Source organism: Diospyros lotus, chromosome 2 (genome assembly GCF_014633365.1).
Source record: "Diospyros lotus cultivar Yz01 chromosome 2, ASM1463336v1, whole genome shotgun sequence".
Taxonomy (NCBI): domain Eukaryota; kingdom Viridiplantae; phylum Streptophyta; class Magnoliopsida; order Ericales; family Ebenaceae; genus Diospyros; species Diospyros lotus.
Genome location: NC_068339.1, coordinates 5,662,669 through 5,687,137, shown reverse-complemented (window position 1 = coordinate 5,687,137; position 24,469 = coordinate 5,662,669). Strand labels below are relative to the sequence as shown.

The 24,469-nt window shown below is 34.9% G+C and overlaps 4 protein-coding genes and 1 non-coding gene across 6 annotated transcripts; 1 reads left to right on the top strand and 4 right to left on the bottom strand.

Moving 5' to 3' along the window:
- Positions 1-710: 710 nt before the first annotated feature.
- Positions 711-2,321, bottom strand: LOC127794098 (thylakoid lumenal 17.9 kDa protein, chloroplastic). The gene is made up of 4 exons (XM_052324988.1): positions 1,903-2,321; positions 1,687-1,801; positions 1,543-1,612; positions 711-1,179 (listed from the first exon to the last, which is right to left on the bottom strand). The coding sequence occupies exons 1-4, from the start codon at positions 2,178-2,180 to the stop codon at positions 959-961; spliced, it is 684 nt and encodes a 227-aa protein (XP_052180948.1). The 5' UTR covers positions 2,181-2,321; the 3' UTR covers positions 711-958.
- Positions 2,322-2,510: 189 nt separating this feature from the next.
- On the top strand, positions 2,511-2,592 carry TRNAS-UGA (transfer RNA serine (anticodon UGA)). Its single transcript has one exon. It is a non-coding gene; the product is annotated as a tRNA-Ser (tRNA).
- Positions 2,593-3,418: 826 nt separating this feature from the next.
- LOC127795918 (non-specific phospholipase C6) lies at positions 3,419-6,789 on the bottom strand. The gene is made up of 3 exons (XM_052327897.1): positions 5,377-6,789; positions 4,577-4,753; positions 3,419-4,208 (listed from the first exon to the last, which is right to left on the bottom strand). The coding sequence occupies exons 1-3, from the start codon at positions 6,452-6,454 to the stop codon at positions 3,910-3,912; spliced, it is 1,554 nt and encodes a 517-aa protein (XP_052183857.1). The 5' UTR covers positions 6,455-6,789; the 3' UTR covers positions 3,419-3,909.
- A 3,066-nt stretch (positions 6,790-9,855) lies between these two features.
- Positions 9,856-17,800, bottom strand: LOC127795917 (CBS domain-containing protein CBSCBSPB5-like). Of its 2 annotated transcripts, none has more exons than XM_052327895.1 (15): positions 17,552-17,800; positions 17,184-17,354; positions 15,683-15,851; positions 15,428-15,560; positions 15,166-15,336; positions 14,959-15,037; positions 14,711-14,824; positions 14,509-14,575; positions 14,205-14,310; positions 14,053-14,111; positions 12,192-12,301; positions 11,966-12,099; positions 10,831-10,916; positions 10,655-10,744; positions 9,856-10,391 (listed from the first exon to the last, which is right to left on the bottom strand). In XM_052327895.1, the coding sequence occupies exons 2-15, from the start codon at positions 17,312-17,314 to the stop codon at positions 10,212-10,214; spliced, it is 1,629 nt and encodes a 542-aa protein (XP_052183855.1). In that variant the 5' UTR covers positions 17,315-17,354; positions 17,552-17,800; the 3' UTR covers positions 9,856-10,211. The 2 variants fall into 2 exon arrangements, with proteins under 2 accessions (XP_052183855.1, XP_052183856.1); XM_052327896.1 differs by lacking the exon at positions 17,552-17,800 and adding an exon at positions 16,575-16,634 and having other exon boundaries at positions 17,184-17,313.
- Positions 17,801-22,320: 4,520 nt separating this feature from the next.
- On the bottom strand, positions 22,321-24,133 carry LOC127794274 (uncharacterized). The gene is made up of 4 exons (XM_052325250.1): positions 23,665-24,133; positions 23,089-23,348; positions 22,879-22,992; positions 22,321-22,794 (listed from the first exon to the last, which is right to left on the bottom strand). The coding sequence occupies exons 1-4, from the start codon at positions 24,131-24,133 to the stop codon at positions 22,321-22,323; spliced, it is 1,317 nt and encodes a 438-aa protein (XP_052181210.1).
- Between the last annotated feature and the right edge of the window lie 336 nt (positions 24,134-24,469).

The window sequence follows — 24,469 nt, the reverse complement described above, 5'->3', positions numbered from 1 at the left end:
GACTCAGTTCATTTCATCCTGTAAGTTGTCCACTCAGGATCAGTTTTTCCCCTGTGCAGCCGTTCACCCAGAGCAAGTTCCTTCCTTCTTGGAGTCAGATCATACCTCCCAAATGCCTATTCCATTTGAGGCCGTTTCTTGTTTTTTTTGGGTGCAAAAGGTGGAATCCCTCACCTTAAGGGATCGTTTCTTGTTTTCTAAAGTCAAATATACGCTATACACTCATTTCTACATCACAAATTTTAATTATTGTATTTAAATAACAACTGAACATATAACATTAACATGGGCAACTTCCTTTTCCTAAAGATTGCAGTGATACTTTTATGTTTAGAAAATAGTTTTGATATATTTTTTAAATTACCCAAAAAAAAGTTCTTAAGCATTATAATACCCCAAAATTTTAATGATTTTTTGTAATAAATAAATATAAAAAGTAGTTGAAATTAAATCTAGGATAAAACAAATATTCTCAAATATGAGATTGTTAAAGCAGCTAAATTTTGGGTTATTTCTTCTTTTTACACCGGGACAAGCGGCTTTATATTATAATTGCTATTGCCATTAACGACTATTATATGAAGTTCCTGCACATAAATGGCAACGGTGACAAGCAAGCATAGTTCCCGGACAAACTAAACACAAATCAGCGAAGATGTTCTCTCTCTCTCTCTCTCTCTCTCTCTCTTTCCTTAAAAGCCTTTAACCACTTCACAGCAGCAATGGAGAATGGCATTTCAACACCAAAAGGCAAAAACAATGGAGCAGCAAAGAAGCTCAATCAAATGGGTTTATGGATGGCAAGAAGTAAAAATGCACAAGAGGTTCCACTTTTCTACAGCAAACAAGTTAGAATGGGTCCATTGTAACAGATTCCTATCTATAATTGGATAAATGCAAACCGTCAGAGAAAGGTTGATACAATCAAGTTCCTTGCATCACATAGTTGAGCAACAATTTAATCCATGGAATCAAAACTTGGAGCCGACCACCCTAGCTGGTCCATGATCTTCTTCATTCTTTCTTCTTGTCCCTTGGAATCGCCTAAGGCTGTGGTGAAGGGGTAGATATAGGTCACCTTTGTAGCCATACATCTGTAAGTAACCACGTCTCCTTTTACCAAAAATTCCAACACATCTCGGCCAAACCCTCCATCAACCTCGGCTTGCAGATACAGGCCTGGATTTGTTTCCACAATCAGTAAAGACACAGAAAACATCTAACACTAAACCAAGGGTTCTTAACTGCAAAAAGTAAACACGGATAAAGGAGCATAAATGACTGTTTCCTCCATTTATTAAGCCAATACATCATCAATTTCTTCGGATTCCACTCAATAATTACCACTAGGCTAATTATTTAAGCCATTCAAATACTTTCACAGAAAATACCTTATTATATTTACACATACGGGGCCTATTATAGGCACATCTACATGTTGAATTAGGAATGCTTGTGAATATATGCAAACAGACTGATGCAGGATTTGCGTATGGAGGATCTAACGCACACCCCTCAAGGGTTTGAGTTCAGTCCAATTACCATTCGGGGTATCTTCAACGATCTGAATCTTTGCATTTTTCTGCGTTTCCAGGATGGCTTCTTGCAAATTCTGCAATACAAAAAAGTAGAAACAACTACATTCAAGTTCAGAAAATTAGATGAAAACTTGATTCTCCTTCAGACCTGAATCGCGTTCCCTGTACTGCTTTCAGGAATCCCCCAAGGGAACGCGAATGATGATGATTTTGGATTTGTCGACACGCAACCGGGGTTTATTGATGGACAAGGTCTAATTTTCCTGGAAGAAGAGAGCAGCAAATTAAAACCTCATTAATTATTAGGACATAACACAGCGAATTAGAATGAACCCATTAGCAATAACGGTGATTAGGGAAATACCCATTTTCCAATCCGGTAGGCAAGTTCTTGGATTGGGAGAAGGGAGTGGTGGGCAGAGAGGGCTGAGGCTGAGAGGTGAGAGAAGGGATTGCCACAGAAGGAAGAGGAAGAGAAAGAGAAAGGGCGAAAGCGAGGGATAAGGAGAGAATGTCGTTGAGCAGAGACGGCCTTGTACTGAGATGTTGAGGATTGAATGGAGGGGGGCGAGGAGGGGAAATAATGCTGGGGGAAGAGTGGGGTTTGAAGAATGGGGAGAGAAGGTGGGCACTCAAACTCATGGTGGGTTATCAGTTCTTCCTTTCTCTGCTGCTGCTGCTCTCTCTCTCTCTCTCTCTCTGCGTCTTAGATTTGGGTGTTGGGAACTCGTGGTAGTGAAAGCGAAACGTGGGCGAAAGAAATGGGAAGAACTTGCAGTCAAAATCAATGGTCTCAATGGTCTGTAGCTGTAAATTTGATGGCCGTCTGTTGTTTTTTTTTGGAGATTTAAGTCTCAATTTTAAGTTGAGCGTGGGGTGGTTAGAGGAATTAACTGAATTTTAGGCAGACACTGGTATTTAGTAAAATAGTTTTGTATAAATATGAAATTTAGGGTACCATTATTAATAGCCGTCGATATGTCCGAGTGGTTAAGGAGACAGACTTGAAATCTGTTGGGCTTCGCCCGCGCAGGTTCGAACCCTGCTGTCGACGTCCTGATAATCCTTTTTGTGATTTCTAGTTTGTATACATTTTTGGAAGGACAAATATATAGAATCCGATTTGTTGGACCGAACAATGAAAAGTTAAAATTGCCCTTGAATGATTTGATTGTAACGAGGGCGGAGTGGGGTTGGCCGTGTTCTGATTGTAGCTTTTAAGTTCAGCCCACTTGTGTTGTTTGAAATTGTTTAAATTCCGTCTAATATGATTGATTGATTGATTGATTATTCAATCTATTCCACCTAACTCAGAACACATGTATTTTTATGGATCATATCAATATCACGTCAGATTTGATATCAAACATCACGAGATTTATCTCCGATGGATTAACCCTAATTTTCAATCCTAATTCAGAAGACAACCATTTTCCTGTTCTTGTCTCTTTTGACAATCCTGCCACCTATCTTCAGTGAAATGTATACTTGTCTTGTGATTGTGAACCCTTTTCCAACTCAGAACTGTGTGGCTTCATCATTGGTTCAGCCTTCCGTTTTACCTAAAATAAAATAAAGGTATATCAAAAATATAATATTATTTACAGTTTTTAAACAGAATAATTAATTTACTAATTAAAAATCATGCACTGAATATGAAGACACCTATTGAAGTTACTTGTAAAAGTATTGCTGTCACATCATTTTGATAATATAACAGTATCATTTCTTGTTCATATATTGCTTTTAGGATCTCTATGTATAACAACTACTTAACCAAACAATACTAATAGCTAAATCAATAGCCATAGAGTAAAATGTCTCGGTGAAAGTGACCAATTTGTCAACAATTTTGATCAGTATTGGACGTACTGGAGGCAGGTCCCGTTTCTGAAACAAGCAGCTGGCCAATATTTACAGAAAAACAATGATGATTGGACCAAAAGCTCGAGCAGTTTTCAAGCTCGATTGATTTTCTTTTTTGGCCTATTTTGCCCTTGGATCAACAATCTCATTCACCCAAATTACTAAGTGTTTTTGCTGAAATATAGTAGGTTTATGTCCATCTCTGATCACAAACTGGGATCATCTTATCTACTGCAAGCACACAAACTCAGGCTTAATTATACACAGTTGAATTGTTTTACAAAGCCATGTATCTAAATGATCACCTTCAAGAAGCATTACTTTGAAGCAAGCTATTTCAGTTGCTTCCATTGTCACTAAAAGCAGCTAACTGTAGGAGTCAGAAAGGCCATGGAAGCAACCAAACAACTATCAGAGAGCTACTCTTTATGGGATATATTCCTAAAGTAAATCAATTTGGGATATTGAGAAGAGATAAAGAAAGAGCGGGTGGTAAGATGATTTATTAGTTGTGGATTGAAGATCTGGTGGTGAGTGAGGACCTCATGTCCACAATGGCGGTCTCGTCTGCACCCAACTTGATGGCCTCTTTGCTTGCTCTGACGAACCTTGACACAGCCCCCGTGACATACTTGTGGGCATCTCTCACGCTCATTTTCTTGCTCATTGCATCCGGGAAGCTGTTCAGGAAGTGGTCGCCATTAAGAACAGCAGCCAATTGGACTAACTCGCCCTGAAACTCCGACAATGCCCTACTTTCGTCTGCTATTGTGCTCCTCAAAGGAGTCACATCTGGCAAGACCTCTGTTACCATTGTTAAAACAGCGACAAGGTTAGAGGCGGGGTTAAGCATTGGGACAAAAATCCTCTAATTGTTTGAGGCAAAATAAAGACATAATCGGTTCCTCATCTAAGTACTGGATATAAATAGTTTGCGATCTTTTGATGAATACCCTGAATACTCCGATTACTGGCAACCGGCCAGCATCAAGAAACTAGAACCTATTTGCACAAACCTTTCACAATAGCATGATGTCTTAAATTTTGATATGCTTCTTGCCCATTTGTGTTCATATTTCCCCATTCAAAACAAATTCAATAGAAGCCTTAATATTAAGAAATTTTCGTTGTATTTAACATTCAAAGAGGTGGCAAGTGTAGAAGAAAGTTACCTGGGCAATCAGTTCTCGGAGAGGTTAACTCTCCTACAACCTGCTCAAAGGTACCAGCCCAAGCATCTCGATGAGTTAAGAAGTTTGAGGACAGGTTGAACATTTTCTTTATGGTAGCGGGGATTGAAGAGTGTTCGTATTCAGAATTTGGAGCAGGTCCCCTCGGGCTGTTTATAACTGCAAACATAGCAGAGAACAAACAGACAAGGTCCAAATGGATCAGAAGAGTGAAGACAAGAAACTGAAATAAAAGAAACCACATGTGACCATACCGTGCAATCCATACTAAGATAAACATAGCCGAATGCGAACCAATAAAAGTTTTACTAATTTTCCTTGCAGATATTACCTATAAACGAAATCAAATACAACCCTTATTGTTTTAAATATCATCAATTAACAAAAAACGCCCATTCAAAACCAAACTATTCTTTACAAACTAACCAAGCACAATTTGTTAAAAAGAGACCCAAGAAGACTATTACAAACAAGGATTAGTGAAACCAAAGCCATAAAATTTCAGAGATCTAGTCCAATTCACACATGTGCAAACTTATAAATCCAAAAGTGTTGACCTTTCATATGCTAATTTTTGACATTCACAAATACTGCTAAGGTTAATTCACTTCTATAGTTTTCTGATTCTGGACGATAGCAACAATTTCCTTGTGCTCATTCTTTTTCACGTTCTTTTCTCTTTACTTCCTTTTTTCCTTATAGAAATTTCCTAGTACCATGAACTAGTAGCATTAGCATAAACTAATCATAGAAAGGTAATGAATACTCAAAATTGGTCTTACCAGACCCCTTTTTGATCCAAGGGGAGACCATGATTGTGGGAACCCGAACTCCAAGCCGGTCGAATTTAAAAAAATTTGGAGCAGGACCAGTGTTCCCATCCGGGTTGGGAACATTCTTATAAGGAGTCTGAACATGATCATAAAACCCCCCATGCTCATCATAGGTAATAATCAACAATGTCTCATTCCACTGAGGACTTGCTCTCAATGCCTCATAAGCCTCCTTCACTAGCTTCTGCCCATTGGCAACATCATGGGAAGGATGATCATCATTCGCCGGCACTCCCTTCAGATCAAAGTACCTCGGCTCGATCACCGTCAAGCTAGGCAGCTTGCCATCCCTAGCATCCTTCTTGAACTTCAAATCAAACTCATGGAACTTACATATGTACTTCAATTTCCTCAGGTTTCTATAGAACAGGGTTGCGGGTATGTTCTGGTAGTAGATTCCAAAGTTGAGGCCATTCTCATGAAGTGAATCAAATATGGTCTTTTGTGGGTACCCTTTGGCCAATTGCTTCTTGACATGGCTGATTGAGCCATGGGAGGTTGCAGAGTACACAAACAGCCTATTGGGTTGAGTTGGGCCAGGAATTGAAGAGAACCACCTATCAAAAACTGCAAATTCCCTAACTAGCTGGGCAAAAACAGGCACATTTTCAGGCTTAAACCCTTTCATTACAGTTTCAGAGAGGTTCTGAGACATGGAAAGAGCTTGTTCTACAAAGCCAGACATTGAGGGAATGGGGCTAGACCCAAATACCTGCTGCTCAACAGCTTCAAAGGAGTGACCTGGATCCGGATCCACAAACTCTGCATCATCTTTGAAGCAGATTGATTTGGGGTCCTGGGATTTAGTTGAAAGTGGGTTGCATTCTTGGCCCGTGACACCATTGATTGCAGGGTTGATGGAGTTCTTCATCCACCCAATCATGTGGTCAAAAGATCTATTCTCTAGAACCAGCACCACAATGGTTTTGATGGGTTGCTGCCGGGCAAATGCAGACCCATGTTTGTTTGGTTGGAAAACAGTGGAAAGCGTGAGAAATAGCAAGAAAATGGGCTTGAACCTCCTCATCCTCTTAAGCTTGCAAGTTCTTTTCCTGGCAATGGAGGCAGCAATGTGGAAATTAAATGTGCATAAATACCTGAACCTTGTGTGAAAATAAAATTCCTGTTTGAATGAAGATATTGTGATGAATGGGAAAGGGGTTGGCTTTACTGGTACAAAATGGAGAGAGAGTGAGAGAGAAGAAAAGAAAGATTCTGGTGCCCTTCACTTTAATCCATCCCTGTGAATAAAGAAGAGAAGAGCAGAGAAAGAAGGCAATAAAATATTGTTTCCATTAAATCTTGTTGAATTCCCTCACCTTAGGGGCCATTGTTTCCATTAAATCTTGATTTGACATAAAAGGTTTGAAAGCCATGAGCCATTGATGAATGATACCTCTTGCTTGATGGTGGCCAAAGTGGCCACATCCACCATCCACATCTTTAGCAAATTCTGTTTTGCAGGAAGTTATAAGATGTTGCAAAGTTTTAACCTTATAAATTGCGTTCATGTTGGCCTGTCCATGGTTGTATTTTTATATTCAAAAAATTGTAAATATTTTTTTGGTTAATTTTTTCAGAAATTATTAATTATTTTTAAAATTGTGAACATTTTTACTATGAGTGTAAAAACTGTTTATAGAAGTAATTGATAATTTCATAAAAAATATTATTAATTACTTTAAATTAAATATAATATTAAAACATAATACACAAATAACATTAGTGTATATAAACTGTGTCTTATGATATGTTATGTCTCTTTGTATAAATCATGGGAGATATTTTATGAAAATAGAATTAAAGACGAATTAATTTCTGTTACACCAAGATCAAGAAAAGAAAAATCCAGCTCAAAAACCACACACCAAACATTTTAAATGATAAATAAATTAATTAAATCAAACCAATAAATATATATATATATATATGTGTGATCACATAGCATCAAGATGAAAGGAGTAGAATTTGTTACATTAATTTAAGAGATAATTATACTTCTAGATTTATTAATGCTGGGCATAATATTTGTTTTTTATTAAATTTATTGTTATTTTACATAATTTATTTTTTTATTTTTAACTTAAGACTAATTTCCCCTAACGAAAAATTTCATAAAAGTAGTTACCACACTTTCAAATGATAAAGAAAAGTTTTAACAAACTTACAAAAAAAAAAAAAAAATTATCTGATGGGTTTTAAGTACCAAAGAAATCAACTAATAACTTTAGTATGATTTCATTTCATATTAAAAATATCATAAATTAACTGTAATCTCTCCTCGTGTATTTATCTCTATTGAAATGATTACAAAGATTAATCAATCTGTTGGATGACTTTAATTTGCAGGTAAATTGAGGGTCCGTTTGGCTAAGCGGTTTGACCGCTTATAAGTTATTAGTATAGCTTTTCAATTGTCAAGTTTCTTTAATTAAATATTTGATAAACTTAAATAGTTTAAATGCTCAACAGCTAATAGTTTTTTCAAAAGTTTCTTCCCCTAAGCTTTTGCAAACCATTGTGGGAGAAAAACCTACATTAACCATGGAAATTACTCATTTATCCTCAACCAAAACATCTATTTCCAATCAATATTCTTCATCTTCAACCCTCTGCAATCAATTTTCCACCGCTACTATCGCCATCGCCCTCATCGTCGCCTCCAGCTCCTTCGTTGCCGTCGCCAAGCTCGATCGTTGCAAGTCGGCTCCTTCACCGCCATCGCAAGCCCAGTTCGGCCGCTTCAATCCCGCTATCGCCATCGCCGCCTCTGCTTCCAAATTCGCCGCCGCATGCCACCCAGCGCCATTCGTCTTTGCCGCCACCTCCTATCACGGTTGCCTCCTACACCGTCGCCCATCTCCTTCTCGCCTTCTTCTTCAGTTCTTCACTGTGTATATATGTATATATATATATATAACATGTAATACTATATATTTAGTTTGTATATAAAATATATAGCACAATATATATGTTATATTATATATAACATATATAATAATTTTATACATAACATATAATATATATTAATTTTGATAAAATATATTTTTTAAGAATCTAATATAATATATATTTAGATTTTTATGAATTAAATCTAAATTTATACATAAAGTATAAGAATTATATATTTTAATTATTTTTATAATTTATTAATTGTAAGTATTTTAGCTAGACATCAATTTAATTTTTTTAAAAAAATATATATTTTTTAAATTTTATCTACATTATTTAATATCATGTCTATTTTAGTCTCTCTATCAAATTCTAATAGCTTATCAACTTTTACAAACCAAATACATAATTTTATACTAATAGCTTAAAAGCATATTTATCCAAACACATTATCAGCTTAAACGCTACTTAATTTAAACACTATTACACAAGTTAAACACTATCTAGTTTTTCAGCTGATAAAAAAAAACCTAGCCAAACTAAGCTCGAGTTAGGAGCATTAGGAAAAGTGTGATTCACCTCTAAATTTCATTTTTAAATCAGTTCAATCTACTTTATAAAATATTTGCCAACATTGATCTTTTAACCCTTTTAAATCATATTTGTTAACTAAAATATAGATAAAAAAATATGAAATGTATTCCGAATAAAAGTATTTTTTATTATATTTGTTAAATTTATTTAGAAAGAATTTATGTGACTTCTTATTTTGAATTTTATAGGTAAATTTATCTCTTATTCCATCGGATAAATTATTTTAAATTTTATAAATAAATTATGTTGATGCAAGTTTATCATACTGATTTTAATAAATGTTATTTTAACATAAGTTGTATGAAAATGTACTAAAATAACATTAAACTATATAAGTCCGAGATAATATTATTTTAAAATTTTATGATAAGATAGAATGAGAGTCTATATTTCAGAAATACCTTTGTGGAAGAGTAAGTTTAGCAATATGAAGTTGATTGATGAAAATATATCTGAAATTGAACCCGAAGTGCTAACCTATACTTATATCTGAAATTGAACCCAAAGTGCTAACCTATACTTATATCTGAAATTGAACCCAAAGTGCTAACCTATACCTGTTGTTGTTAATGCACTGCCTACTTGGTTGGCTGTTTTCACATACGCGTTAGCAAAGCGTGTCACTATTTCAGATCTCAAAGTGTTGTGTTGCCCGAGGTTGACATTTGAAGTTGAAGCCCACCGACGCCTTTAATCTTCTAGCCTGGGCCTACCGTTGCCCCCACCGCCGGCCGAACTGCGCTTTGCTCAACTCCAACTTCTTTTATTAATTAATGCTAATAAATAGCATTCTACATTAACTATTCACCTCTCCTTTAAAGTTACTGGGAGAGAGCTAGTAATGGACGGAAATTTAGTGTAATTTACACTCTTATCTTTTATTTGACCTAGAATATTTTATACATAATAAACAGTCATTTGGCAATGCAATATGTCATCAAAAAATTCAAGTCATATGCATTTGCCGCTGCATGGCCAATGTTCAAACTGCCATCACAAAAGGCAAACCTAAAAATTTATTTCCTTTTGGTGAAAATACAACAACAATTACAAATCGCAATCAATTATCACTGAATCATTTTGTGCACAAATCCACACCCCCCTCCGCCCTCCCCTCTTTCCTCCCCAAAAGTAAAAGGAACCCAAAAACTCTTGACAATTTAGAAACCACAAAAAAATGCAGCGAAGGGGGGAAAACATTACTTTGCGCTGTGCAGATCAATGTTGAGAACCTGCCTTTTGAATATCGGCTTGAGAGCACTCTCTGGGCCACAAACTGAATGGTATTAGAAGATTTATCAGCAATTAGCCCTCCTCAAGTATGCTACTACGCCCAGCCCGGCAACCAAAACAGCCCCGGCAGCTGCAGCTCTGTACGCGTTAATCCCCGCATCTGACTGCGCATAATTTACATTTCTGGGTTGTGAACCCATCCGTTGACTTCTTGCACCGGAATAATCCAAGTGCAACTTCAGTCCCTGTTGAAGGCCGCCCTTAAGCATATGTTTTCAGTTGACATACGTATGCAACACAAAGCATACATGCTACATTTTGTGCATTGTTCCAAGCAAACTAAGTAATATTGAGCCATGCCAACATTACCATGGGTGGCATTTTGAAATGCTTGTCCTAAAATGATTTGTCTGTTACGGCTAGAGGATCTAAGATGTTAACAAGTATCTGGATAGCTTGCCTATACGTTTACTTCTGAAAATAAGGACTTGATAAAGGAGCACTATACCTTCCAGCCAGCTAACTTTGCATGGTCCACTGCTGCGGTAAGATCACCATCTGACTCAAGTACAACCTTGTCCTTGTCTTCATCTTCATACTGGAGATGTGGTCATCCATGAGCTTAGAAGTTGGTATGAGAAAAATCAGAGAATCAAGATGAAACCATACGATATTAAAATATACCAAAATGTGAGGCAGGTTGTGCCGGTCGATTTCATCCCCCACCCTCTGAAGCACTGCACTCACGAGACTTGTCAAGCTATGCGTATCTGATCTCAAACGCAGGAACCAGCAGTGGGAGAAATTCAGTTAGTCAAGAATTATTACTTCTGATGGTGTGGGTACTGCAAGTATACTTAAAAAACAGAAAAAAAAACACGTTCAAGACATTTTTTTCAGCCAAAACCCCGACTAGATATGACAAATCTAATTAGTTCTACAAGTAGTTTCTTATAGGATTTGACATGAACCAAGATTCCAGTAATTCTTAACCATCATTAGTTTAATATTCTCAGCTAAGAATAATTAGGAAAAATGACGCAAAACTAAGCAGTACAGGCCGGCACTCACCATAAGACACATGAAAAATGGTACAAAATTAAGCATATTCCATACTAACTTGCATATTGATCTGCACCAACTTGTATGGATCTGAATCTACCATACCAATCAATACTGGAATTTTTTGGATCATACAGCCATGTACCAAATATTTATATTTATATTTTTTATTTTTATTTAAAAGTAAATTTATAACATGTCGATTACAAAAATTGACTCCTTTTTAAGCTCTAAAAAGTGTTCTATATTATTATTTATCTTTATATATATTATATTTTATTTTGATAGAAAAGTAACTTTTAGGGAACAGAATTTTATTTTAAAAAAATTCTACCAACAGCTAAGGAAGATAAAGATTTATAAGTAATAAAGAGGAGCATTCAAAAGATTTATATTTATATTCTGATCATGCATGATTAATAATATAAGTTTCAAAACATTTTATCTGTCTATATGCATAAATTCAATAGTATTGTTATATAAAATAACTTAATGTTAGATAATAGTAAAAAAAAAAAGGTAATATTATGCTACGGAAGTTAAATTTTATGAATAAAGTCTATATTTTGAAAAAATATAGTAAATATAAGAAATCTGAAACAGAACACATAAATACATCCGTATCAATACTTATGGTACCAAAAAAAATTGATGTTTTGTCTGATACGAGAATAATAACCATGCAGCTGAGCCATTTAGATTTATCAATATAAGAAACAAGGTCTAGCCAGTGTAACAGGCAGAACAAGAGGCATACCACATATGAATCTATGCATTCGACCCTTCTTGTCCTGAATTTTGAAAGTAAAGGTACTAGGAAGACTTGATGAAGGATAGGGAATAAATCTTGCTGTCTCGGTAGTTTCAGAAGGCAATTTCAAAGAATTTTCACTGGAACAAAAGAAATATATGTAGTAAATAAACACATACACACAAACGAAAAGAAAAAAGTAGCATTGTGTTAAGAGCAAAAGGTCTTCAACCTTCGATTATCTTCTTCGTCATCCGCAGCGGATAATTCCACTGCAGAATCCCAAAATTTTTGCATCATACTGTTCGTAGCCTCATTACTCATCCCAGCAGCGCTTCCCACCTGCCGAATGCAGGGGGGCATACCATATTATTCAGACAGAAATTAAGAAATCTGAGGTGAAAAAGAATCTTCAACTATAGAAGTTCAGATAATTTACTTTTCTCACTACTAGAATTAGCTTTTATACAATTGGAATTATATATGACAAAAAAGTTAAATTGCAGCACCTAAGGAATTTAAAGTGAAGAAGTTTCTTGGATACAACAATTACAAAAGTGTTGTTGGGTTAAGGATCCACTGGACTGCTATAATTTCCAAAGGGGTCAAGCAGTACAGTGAGACTATAAAGGTTATCTGAAAACGGAAATAGAATACCTCTTTGCTGGTATCAAGAAATCAATTGAGTGAAGTTCAGTCCAAGAATTACTGATTACGTATCCCAAGGGAATTTAGTACAGACGGAATAAAATGTTGAACAACTGCTTAATTTCTTAACTGAACTGTCAGTACTAAGTTATTGTTGATACACAAAAATGGAACCACTAAAAGCTACATTACACTCTCTTTTTTACAGAGAAATATGATTTTTGTGTCTCTGTACCAAGGTTGTCAGATTCAGGATCCTATGATTATTGGTCTACAGGATTAAACAAATATTACAAAATAACAAAAACAATAACTTTATAGAAAGAAATTTATCATAAGAAAATACAAAATGAACCTACATACTCCTAAAACGTTAAAAAATTTCTGAAAATTGTAGCAAATCCCTTAAATATGGTCATATTGGAATAAAACATAAACATTTCTATTGAAAGGCTGAAGAAAGAAGTTCTGCATTGTGTAAAGAGAAAAAATGAGGTGAACAAGAAGAGGTTTGACATAAAGCATTGTGCACTCTATATAGCCAGAGTAAAAGACTGGAATGAAAAAAAATTGAGTTTAGAGGGAAAAAAAAAAGATGAGAAAAAGAATGAAAGAATATTAGAGTGCTACATAACACAAAAGGAAAAGTCTATAGTAGTAAAACAACCTTACTTTTTGATCTGCAATTGTGATTAAATGACAAGTGTATGCACTCATTTAATCACAAGTGTCTTTTTCTTCTATAGACTTTTCCTCAAAAAGTACTGCAATTGTGATTAAATGACATCCAAAATGCACGAGGTTCCCTACTTTTTGAGGAAGAAAAAACAGAGAAGAAAAAGACACTTGTTGAGGAGAAAATAGATTTATGCCATCTAATAAACTGGAAAAAAAAAGAGAGGGGAAAATCTAGTTGAGTGATCTATGATAGGTGTGTGTGTGTGTGTGAGAGAGAGAGAGAGAGAGAGAAACTGCTTGAATTGTATGCGTGCTCCTTCAGTTCTACACCTTTGTTAATTTCCTGAAAATGATGAAATATATGGATGTTTATTTGTCTAATTTTTTTCCTAATATAATTGTTTCATTATGATTATTTTTATTCAATTTAGACCTAGTGTAAAATCTATATTTAGAAGTAAAAGGCTGTCATCTTAAGCAAACTAAAGTTAAAAATTGAATTAGATAGGATTAGGAGACTCTACAATCTAGTAAGATCCTGTTCCAATGGATTTGCTGCAGGATCTAGATCAGTTTTTTCTTAAGATCCCATCCTCTGAAGGATTTTTTTACAGGGTCTGGATTGATTTTGCCAATTTTTGGATCATAGGATTTTAAGATCCCAGCGGATTTTAGTTATACCTCAAAGTCATGCAAGATCAAAATCGATTCCAACAACTCAACCTTTATACAACAATTGACGCAGAAATATAGAAACTTTGACTTACAGTTGCCACAGCAGCATGAGTGATATGAAGTACATCAACAACAGTAACCACTTTTCCATCTGAAATGAACCAAACATAATTGTCATAAAATACAACCGAAGAAATCATAAAATGTCAAACAACCTTCTGCTGTAGATGTGATGATAAATTACCCCTATCAACAACAGGAAGATGCAGAAATTTCCCATTATGCATGGTATGCAGTGCATTAACAATGGGTGTATCCACCATTGCACATTCCGGATTTGGGGTCATCACCTAGAGTTTAGAGAGATTTTCAGCAACTTTAAGATTGTTCTTAATATCTTATAAACCATAAGAAAAGCATAAACATGATGTGCTCCTTAGAAGATTAATAATAATAAAAAAAAAAAAGAGACAAAACGAAGTTTATTTAACAAGATTATTAAAAATAAAACCAATGAAAACAAACTCGCATCAGAAAGAGACAATCACGTTTTCTACTATAGTGGATTCTGGAGGAAGATTTTGAGCTATGACCCTCATCAAGATATCCTTTGACCTGTCCAAAAATTAAAATCAGCTGTCATGATTTATGTTCTGAAGGGCCATATAACAAAGTTTAGAACTTTTGCATCATCACTTTTATGGATGTGGAAACAAACATTTCAATGTGAAGTCAAATAAAAAATCTCACGTTAGTATTCCCCGTGGTCTGTTTTCAACTGTTACAACAGCAGAGCTCACACGACTCTCGAGCATCTTCTTTGTTGCTGCTAATATTGTTTCAGATGGTGAGACTGTTAAAACCCTGGCAACGTAACAAATGGTAAACAAACTTGAATTATGTTGATGTTTAGAGGTTTGTCGACAATAGCCATATAATATGCCATATACAACCAATTATGGAAACTGACAAAGAAAAACAGAGAAGATATTACCTACTTTGAATTCTCAGAAATGATTGTGGACAGTGAGGGCTTAAACATGCGCTCTCTAAGTGTTTCAATGAATGTATTGGGACCTTTTCATCAAAAAATAAATACATAAATAAACAAAATGAAATATTCATGTCCTTGGGGAGACCAAGTAAACATCAATCAACTGCGATAGACAAAGATCTGCTTAAGAATTTTAGAACAAAGAACAAACCAGAAGCAGATGTTCCCCAATGCTTTTCAACCCCTTCAACAGCTGCTGCAATGGCTTTACCCTTTTCCGCTGCCCTTTCCATACGGGCAATACAATCGTACAAACACTTAGCTATGTCAAGCAACGCAATAACCTCACCGTGCTCCACAACAGGCAAATGTCTGAATTTTCCTGTGACAATATATGATATGAAGATCATATTCAATGGGCAAAATTAATTTACAAAAACTAATATAGTGTGGCCTTTCTGATCAATATTAACCTTGCACCATCTTTTGCAAGGCTTCAACAGCGAGAGTGCTAGAAAACACAAAAACCGGATTCCTAGTCATAACCTTAGACACAGGTGTCTCCTCCAGATTGAGACCACGAGCAATAACTCTTGTTGCTATATCCTTTTGACCACAAAAAGTAACAACCAAAGATAAGAAATTTAGACAAGGTCAACAGAAACATGTCGTCTAGCACAAACTCTTTATTGCCCAGTTATGTCTCACACAAGTAAGTACAGTCAAACCTTGTCTGTCAGGATTCCACAAAGCAATGCATTTGAGTCTGTCAGTAACAAAGCATCAACTCTGCGAGTAGCCATTTTAAGGCAAGCATCGTAGATACTTGTAGTTTCAGGAACTGTCAAGGCCTTTGAGAGCCTCAATCGCCTCACGGTACGATCTCCAGCTAGTCCCCTGTACACAAGTGGGAGTAAATAAACATTAACCAATTTCAGGTTTCAATTTTTCATCTTTTTATTAATTTGCCCTTGTTTTCTCCATGTGGATGAGTAAGTAACATGCAAGAAACTCATGCTCATGCTTTCTAAGATCAACCAGGTACTTTAAACTGAGAAAGGAGGTATATGACTTAGTCTGCTTAATAATCTTTTTAACTATCAACAGAGCTTTCTGCTCTTGATTTAGGTACAAAGAAAAGACATCAGTTTTGAGATTATTTCAAGGAAGAGAATGCTGACACTCAAGTCTGCACTGAAGAAAGAAAAATTAATGCCAGTCAAAACAGATAAAAACAAGTTGTTGCCGCGCCATACAGGACACAGTCACACAGCCACAGACAGGGAACAACAATCTGCATTTTGATTCTGCACCAAAAATGAATGGGTATGTGCATTCAGTGCTATCTGAGTCCTTAATATAATTTGTTTTTTTTTTCTGTAAGTAGCTTAATATAATTTGTTGATACAGCCAAATAGGAGCTTAATATTGTCCCTTGATACATGTATATGTTACTTCTGCATATAAGGCTATTGAGATCACAAGTCTCACTGTTTGACAGACAGTCCTTTTTTTTGGGCTAAGTGACAGATAGTCCTGTTTAATTGTTAAGTATTGCTGGTTCTAAAAATAGAATCACAGGAACACATTCTCCAATGGTACTTATCATCTGAAGTTCACCTCGTATGTGGCTCATCTGGCTAGTTTATGAGAAGGGACCTTCCAATATGCAAGTTTAACCTGATGAATCGTGAGCAAAGAAGCATGTACATCAATATGACATGGATGTGTCAAAAGATTCCACACAACAATTTTTTTTTTTTTAAAAAAAATACTTAATAAAAAAACAATAATTTTCAAAAAAATTGCTACAACAAATTAGAGTGCTGTTTTGCATTTACACGTGAACCTTTGCTTCTCATTTTGAAAAAGAAACCATGTAAACAAGAGAATCGAAGCATCTATATTAGAGAGTTTTGTTCAGAAACAATGGTTTTCAAAATTCTTAAATTTAAAAATCCTACAAAAATAGGAATGGATAGATGACCTTTGACAAAAAGGGTTGTAAACATAAATCTTTTAGAACTCATGGAGGAGGAAGAAGAAAAGAAATTAATTCAATTGTTAAGAAGAATGCTACAGAAAATGGTAGAACTCCAACATAGTTGAGTATATATAATTACACAGGTAGCACCGTAGCCGTAGGCAGAAACATGTGCATATCCACTCCAGACATATATATATATATAAATGTATGTATATATGTAGATAAGGAACAAAAGAACATACGTGGAACGAGAAGAAGACAAGGATTTTCTGGCAGGATCGAGGCCGCCGTTGTCTGGAGTTTTCCTCCTGGGATGCAAAGGCGAGCTCGTCAGCGACATACTTTTCCTCGAAGAACCCCCATGACTCGCCATCTTCCCCTTTAATTTCCAGAATCTTATCGCCTTCTAGTCTCTGCGTTATACAATTCAATCAACCTCAAATGCACGCAACAAGAATAAAAAACAAAATGAAACATTAATCACACCAAAAAGTTTTTACACAATCACAAAAACTCGCCGCCGTACTTAGGTTCACAAAATCAATCAGATAATTCAACTTGCTGTAAACGAAAAGATCAATAAAGAGAGCCTTGAAAGGTTGGATTGTACCGGGGAGATGAGGACAAGCGGCCGGGGGTCCGATCGACGAATTGGATTTCCCGGGAAAACGAACGAATCGATTTTCCGGGAAAAGGCATCGACGGGCGAAGCGATTGAGGGGGAGGAGGGCGCAAGAGAATAATGGAGAGTGCAAGCAAATCAATCGGGCAGGCTGAAATGGTGGGGGGAATTGTTTGAAGAGTTCAAAGGTAGCCAATGAGATACCGCCACGTCAGCGAGATTTTTTAACACACGAAATGCTCCATTTTTGCCGGGGAAATTATAGGCGTTGAAATTAACTGGTCGTAGCGAAGGAGCCTCGTGGCCTGCCCTTCCATTTCTCTGTTGGGGGAAGTCAGATCCTCATCCCCCTTTTTTATATTTTTATATATATATTATCCACTCAAATATAATATTATTTTAAGTAATAATCATGTTATTTTATTTATAGATGACTAAAGTCATATCCAAACCATTCACCTTTTACCATTTAACTATTTTGCCCCCTTAACTTAAACAAGGATCTATTAGCCCCGTAATCTCTCAATTTTAAAACTATTATGTACCTCAACCATTAATTTTGTAATAGCTACATACTCTAGTGCAACAAGCATTGATGCGTGAGTTGCACATGTCGTCTAATGTGGGCCCACATTGACCAAGCCAATGGAAGTGTGCCACTTGTCTCGATCTGTAAGAGAGGAAGAGGGCCGGCGGTGGCCGATAAGTGCTTGAAACGACAAAAAGATAGTGAGAATGAGAGATACAGACAGAGTGAGAGAGACCGGCAAAGAGAGAGCAAGATAGACTAACAGAGAGAGAACGAGAGAGCAAGAGCAAGAGAGAGATAGAAAGAGAGGAAAAAGACGACTGCGAAAGAGGAAGACGCCATCGTCACCCCTCGACCCCAATCGACACCCAACGCCCAGATCTGCATGCAACCCACCTCCCATGCCGCCCCCCAACCCCAATCGACACCATCGCCCAGATCTGCCCGCCACACCTGGTTGTTGCTATCGACAGCCCCCCAACCTCGATCGACACCTCCGACATTGTTGGCGGCTACCGACAGAGAAAGCCAGAGCGAGAGAGAGGTAGCGAGAGGGAGATCATCGGAGACAAGGAAGTCTGAGAAAGAGGAAGAAGGAGGTGATGTGCTGTATGCACCTCAATCAAGTCTGTAATACATGCGTTAACCCAGGTGTTTATAAGATTCAAAATTAGAAGTTGATGGGGCTAATAGGTGCTTGTTTAAGTTAAGAGGGTAAAATGATTAAATGGTAAAAAGAGGAGGCGGCTATGTATGCCATTAGCCTTTATAGATTACATCTTTTTTAGTTTCTAACTTGTGCATCTAATATAATGCTTCTTTATATTGGAAAAGAATAAAAATATGAGTGTTAAAAGACAATTTTAATGAATGGTTTTTGTCTTATTTTTCAAGTTAGAGATATTATAGCCTTTAAGGAATAAGTTAAGCAATCGGATAATGATATGATGAGTTTGTATTGGTAGGTCCTGATTTCGATTATCGCCCTACGCAGTAAGATAATTTCACACTTGTAATTTACCTTATTTATCGAAATAGAAGACACGAGCAGCGGAGGCCACGGAAAGACGATCATCTCATGTTAGAGATATTATAATTTTACCTGATAATCTATTATATTTAAGGTTTTGTTCATGAACTTTATTGAATTATATTAATTATGTCATTAATTCTTTTGTTGTTAAATATTTAAATTAAATAATAATGAAATAAAGTTGAAGATGAAAAAAAAATAATGGTAAGATTAAATAACAATGTCCCATATTTACTAAAAAAATGTTTAAATTATTCTCTGTAAAAATGTGAATGAGTTATTACAATTGATATTAAGTAACAAATAAACCAAACTACTCATTTGCCTTATAACTATATCTATGATTATATTTTTATGTGTAAATCCATATAGATTTATAATTATATTTTAATATATTTACATATACATAATCATATTTTTATATGGTTAAATTAAAAATAAAAAAAGGACTTTTATCAAACATCCCCTTAATTAAACTCAGTTATCACAACAGGGATTATATATGCTTTTGGGAATCAACAAATTTAAACTTGAAATTAATTTCTTATCATAATTATTGGATTTTTCACCCATCACTAAGTTATGACCTTATTGATTGTGATAAAATGCTGCTTTTTTTTTTTTTTTTTTCTTTTTTGGGTTTAGCAAAAAAGAGAGGGACTCGAATAACCAAAGATATAAATGGGGCTGCCTTCTAGTTTGGGGAGTTAGCAAGGAGTGGAGGTGAGAGCAATATTGGATGTTTTTGGTGGCATGGTGGCTCTGCAAGTGTCTACAAGTCCGGTGTCAGTTTTATGCAGTAAAATTGGTACCCGATAAATTCTTTTTCTCGATAGTATATATATTCGTTAAATGCATGCAATTTGAGCAGGTTTTCTTTCCCATTGCTTCTACTTAATTCTTTCCTTTTCTTCTCCTGAAGAGCACTACAATTACAATCTCCTTGTAATGAGGAAAAATAAAAATTACAATCACATCACATGTACACCAGTCAAAAAGTGTTTGGAAACCCAGAAACCTTGGGAAATCCAAAGACAGGTTTACAAAATTAAACACAGCTTAATTGTTAGCTAGCCAGCGTAGATGTGGACGCCGAGAGCCAAGATGAGAATGGTGAAGACAACGAAGAAAATGAGGGTGTGGACTAGAACGGCTTTGCCATTGGTGTGGAAGCTCCCAAATTCCACAGTGCGAGTGGTGCCTGCTGGGATCTGGAAGAGCAGCCCCGGCGAGAGCAGCATGAAGAGAACCAGCCCCACCATTATGGGCGCCCAGTCCCCCATTCTTAAATCAATGATCCCGATAGATCGATGGAGAATTAATATATATCCGGAAGGAGGGAAAGAACATCTCTTCCTTACAAGCCAGTTGCTTCTCCGAAATGCAATTTGAATATAGAGATTCTACACTTTATTTTATATATACTCAACTTTAATTAATTATACATTCATAAACTAAAAAAATATTAATAATAATAATAGTATTTATAACAACAGAATGTATAATCTATGGAAACCAAGTATATAACAGATATATAGAATGCACAAATTTCATATCTAAATAGCATTTTCCTTTACCCTTTTTTTAAACTTTAAAATGTCACTCACACCCAATTTAGTAACTTCTTTTTTTTTTTTTTTTACCAAAATTCTTTAATAATGTCATTTTCTTTTTATTTTAAAATAAATTAATAATACACTCGCATATATAAAAATTCTATTTGCATAATCTTTAACCTTATTTTCTATACAAGAAGTTAATGAGAAGATTATCATCCATCCTTTTGGGTTCACTTAGCCCAATCCACACTCAACCACCGGCCCTTTTTCTTTCTTCAGTTTGAAGAAATGAATCCAACTCATCCATGATAGCATATATATATGCTATAACTTATTTCTTACAAGTCTAATTAATGGATTATCATAAAATTATTTTAAATTTAAAAATAAAAGATCGAGTTAATAATCTTATAATCGCCATGAAATTAAATCTTTAACAAGGGTGGGTTTTGTTTTTTTGAACTTGGTGAAGCATACGAAATACATGCAAATTAGTGGAACTTGCAATATTAATTGATTCTAACTAACTTGGGCTCATATAGTATTGGGAATTTCAAATAACAAGACTTTGATTGGAATAAATTTTTTTATAATATTTGGAAAATACACCTAATTTCAGTTTCAGCTCAACTAGTCAAATTCTATTCGTAAAACTAGATCAAAGTTAATTAATCTAAAATTACTAAAAACTACTAATATCAAGTAAATTAATTTAGGTCCAAACTCATGTATATGGTTTAAAGTTTTTATATATTGACTCGCACTACAAGAAAAATCAGTTTTAGTAACGAAAAAATCTGTCACTAAAAACATAAAATCCGTCACTAAATTTTTCTATGACGGGTTTAGTGACGGGAAAGTACGACCCGTCACAAAAATTCTTAAAATAAAAAATAAAAACGAGCAATCTGTGACGGGATACTACCCGTCACAGATCTGCGACGGAGCACCCGTCACAGATATTTTTAAATATAAAAAAAATAATATTAAATAAATAATTAATATTTTATAAAATTAATATAAATAAAAAAATAATTTTGGAAAAAAATTAAATTAATATTAATATTTTAAATCAATAATATATTTTTAATTTCAAAAAATATATTTTTAATTTTTAAATTCATAAAATTAAAATTTATATTTATTAAAATTAAAATTAATATTTTCTTTTATAAGAATAAAAAAATTTAAAATAACAACAATTTTTTTAAAAATTTAAATAAAATATTAAAAATAACATTAAATAAAATTAATATTACTCACATTCACATTAAAAATAAAAGAAATTTAACATTAAAAAAAATTAATATTATTTTAAATCATAATATATTTTTATGAAATTAATATATTTTTAATTTCAAAAAATATATTTTTAATTTTTAAATTTATAAAATTAAAATTTATATTTATTAAAATTAAAATTAATATTTTCTTTTATAAGAATAAAAAAATTGAAAATAACAACAATTTTTTTAAAAATTTAAATAAAATATTAAAAATAACATTAAATAAAATTAATATTACCCATATTCACATTAAAAATATAACAAATTTAACATTAAAAAGAAAATTAAAATTTAATATTAATATTAAGATTACCCAAGTTTACTTCAATGTTTACAACATTCCACTACAATCAATCGTCATTATTATTAGCATTTTCATCTTCATGATTGTCACTCTCATCTTGATCAGCTACCGGGTCAGATCCACCTGGAACAGTCGACGGTCCAGCATCTGCAGTAGATTGTTTTGTCAATCTACTTATTACTATATTCATTTCTGACTGCCACGCTATCACTTGTTCTTGCCACTGTCGTAATTGCCGATTCTCAGCCCGGGATTCAAGCAACTCATCAGTTAATTGGGTGACTTTAAGTTTCATTTGTTGAAACTCTGGTGACATATGTGAAGATGATTGGCTAGATCGATTGGTGGTAGATGGATATAACAAATTAGCTTGGGAGCCCAGCCCGTATATTCGACCCTTTCTATTCCGACCACTAACAGCTTGATAGAAGATGTCGTGTTCATTAACTGTAGGCGATGAGGACTCTCCAGTACTTGTGGATGATGAAGATGCCTCCGCACTCAATCTTTCATATTTTTCCTATAAAATTAAAACATTCATGTAAATGAATTAAAAAATTATTTTAAAATAAAAATTTTAATTTAATTTATAAAACACACTTACAGCGATGGCCCTAGATCTATCATCGACCCACACTTCTTCTCCTTGATTATCTTTCCTGGTGTGGGTTCTCCTGAAGAATTCAAACTCATTGGGCTCACGATTCAATTCAGTTGCCTGTATAAGAAATTAATAAATAATATAGTAAATAATATAGTAAACTTATAATTTAAATAAATTAAAAAATATATATAACTTAGCATAAGTAATTACCAGCCTTCTTCGAGTCAAGGAGAATGGAATGGACCCGCCAGTGTGGAGCGACCCACCGGTCTCGGAAGCACAATTTTTTTTATTTTGTGTGGCAATTTTTTTGTTGCTTTCTTCTGCCCACTTTGCATCAAGTGCCTTACGCACGTCGGGATCCATCCACATTGCTTCGTCTTCCCCATTTCTAATTCGATGCAAATGGCTCCTAAAACTTCGTCTACCAGACTTATTCCATGTGAGCCATATGCGATCATTCTCATCGGCTTGCCAGAAATACGTCTTCTACATTAAGTTAAGAAACATATATATATATATATATAAGAATTTAAATACAAACTTATATTAATAAAGAATTATAAATTAACTTACGTTAAATTCTTCAAGCCACATCCTTCGTATTATTTCTGGCACTTCATCCCAATGAATCCACGGTTCGGTGTATCGTGCCCTCCAAATCTTTCCTAATTTGCTTGGTGGGCCACTCTCAGGGATAAAACTGTCAAACACAAAATATATATATATATATATTCATTTGCAAGTAATAAGTTTAAAATAATAAATACGATACTCACTGATTACACTGTTCATCGCAAGATAAGTATTTTCGACCGTGTCCTTGGCTGATGCCAACCGGGTCAGTTGGAATGGGCTCAGAGTGTTGTGCAGAAGCAGATGATAAATTGAGTCCTTGCGGTGTCGGCATGAATGTGTATGGGGAATGTCTGTCTGGCATATGAGAAGTTCCCCCAACATATTGGCCACTCGGTGGTACAACATCTGGTGGGTAGAAAGTTGGTGGAACACCATAATAACCCCATGGCGGCATCGTGGTTCTAGGATATGGAAATTGATAAGGCATGGGAGCAAAAGGTTGTGAGGGTGGTGGTGGGGGTGGTGACTGGAGATTGAATTGTGTGGATTGAACAACAGGTGTGGAGTCAGGAGAAGAATATTGCGAACCAGAATTGGCATCTGGAGAAGGTGTGGTCCTATAAGATGTTCTACTTCTACCTCTTCCCCTACCCGAAGGTGTTGAATGTTCTGACATCTATTTCGATAATTATATATGTATGAAAAAAAATTACATTAACATCAAAGTCATCATACTAAAAGTACAGGTACACAAATTATAAATATTCATATTTTAAAAATACAAAGGTTATTAATTAGTATGCACAAAAAAAAAAAAAACCATAAAACTATCAGTCATCTTCTTCTATATATTCATTAATGTCTTCCTGGTCACTATCTCTGTCATCAGATAATATATCTTCCTCGTCTTCTTCTGAAACAGATTCTTCATACATATCATTTTCTTCTTCCTCAACAATATTGGAGACATCAACTTCCTCTACTAGCCCATTATCATCTTGTAAAGTGCCTC

Excerpts from the sequence above, each read along its gene's own strand:
- LOC127794098 (XM_052324988.1), bottom strand. The coding sequence starts at position 2,180 with ATGAGTTTGAGTGCCCACCTTCTCTCCCCATTCTTCAAACCCCACTCT. Across the intron at positions 1,802-1,902 it reads CCTACCGGATTGGAAAATGG|GAAAATTAGACCTTGTCCAT; the intron begins GTATTTCCCTAA and ends CTCTTCTTCCAG. Across the intron at positions 1,613-1,686 it reads GTACAGGGAACGCGATTCAG|AATTTGCAAGAAGCCATCCT; the intron begins GTCTGAAGGAGA and ends TTTGTATTGCAG.
- LOC127794274 (XM_052325250.1), bottom strand. The coding sequence starts at position 24,133 with ATGTCAGAACATTCAACACCTTCGGGTAGGGGAAGAGGTAGAAGTAGA. Across the intron at positions 22,993-23,088 it reads CCTTGACTCGAAGAAGGCTG|GCAACTGAATTGAATCGTGA; the intron begins GTAATTACTTAT and ends TTTCTTATACAG. Across the intron at positions 22,795-22,878 it reads ATAGATCTAGGGCCATCGCT|GAAAAATATGAAAGATTGAG; the intron begins GTAAGTGTGTTT and ends TTAATTTTATAG.
- LOC127795917 (XM_052327895.1), bottom strand. The coding sequence starts at position 17,314 with ATGGCGAGTCATGGGGGTTCTTCGAGGAAAAGTATGTCGCTGACGAGC. Across the intron at positions 15,337-15,427 it reads CTTGCAAAAGATGGTGCAAG|GAAAATTCAGACATTTGCCT; the intron begins GTTAATATTGAT and ends ATATTGTCACAG. Across the intron at positions 14,311-14,508 it reads AATCCACTATAGTAGAAAAC|GTGATGACCCCAAATCCGGA; the intron begins GTGATTGTCTCT and ends TCTAAACTCTAG.
- LOC127795918 (XM_052327897.1), bottom strand. The coding sequence starts at position 6,454 with ATGAGGAGGTTCAAGCCCATTTTCTTGCTATTTCTCACGCTTTCCACT. Across the intron at positions 4,754-5,376 it reads TTGGATCAAAAAGGGGTCTG|TTATAAACAGCCCGAGGGGA; the intron begins GTAAGACCAATT and ends CTATGTTTGCAG. Across the intron at positions 4,209-4,576 it reads TCCGAGAACTGATTGCCCAG|AGGTCTTGCCAGATGTGACT; the intron begins GTAACTTTCTTC and ends CAATGGTAACAG.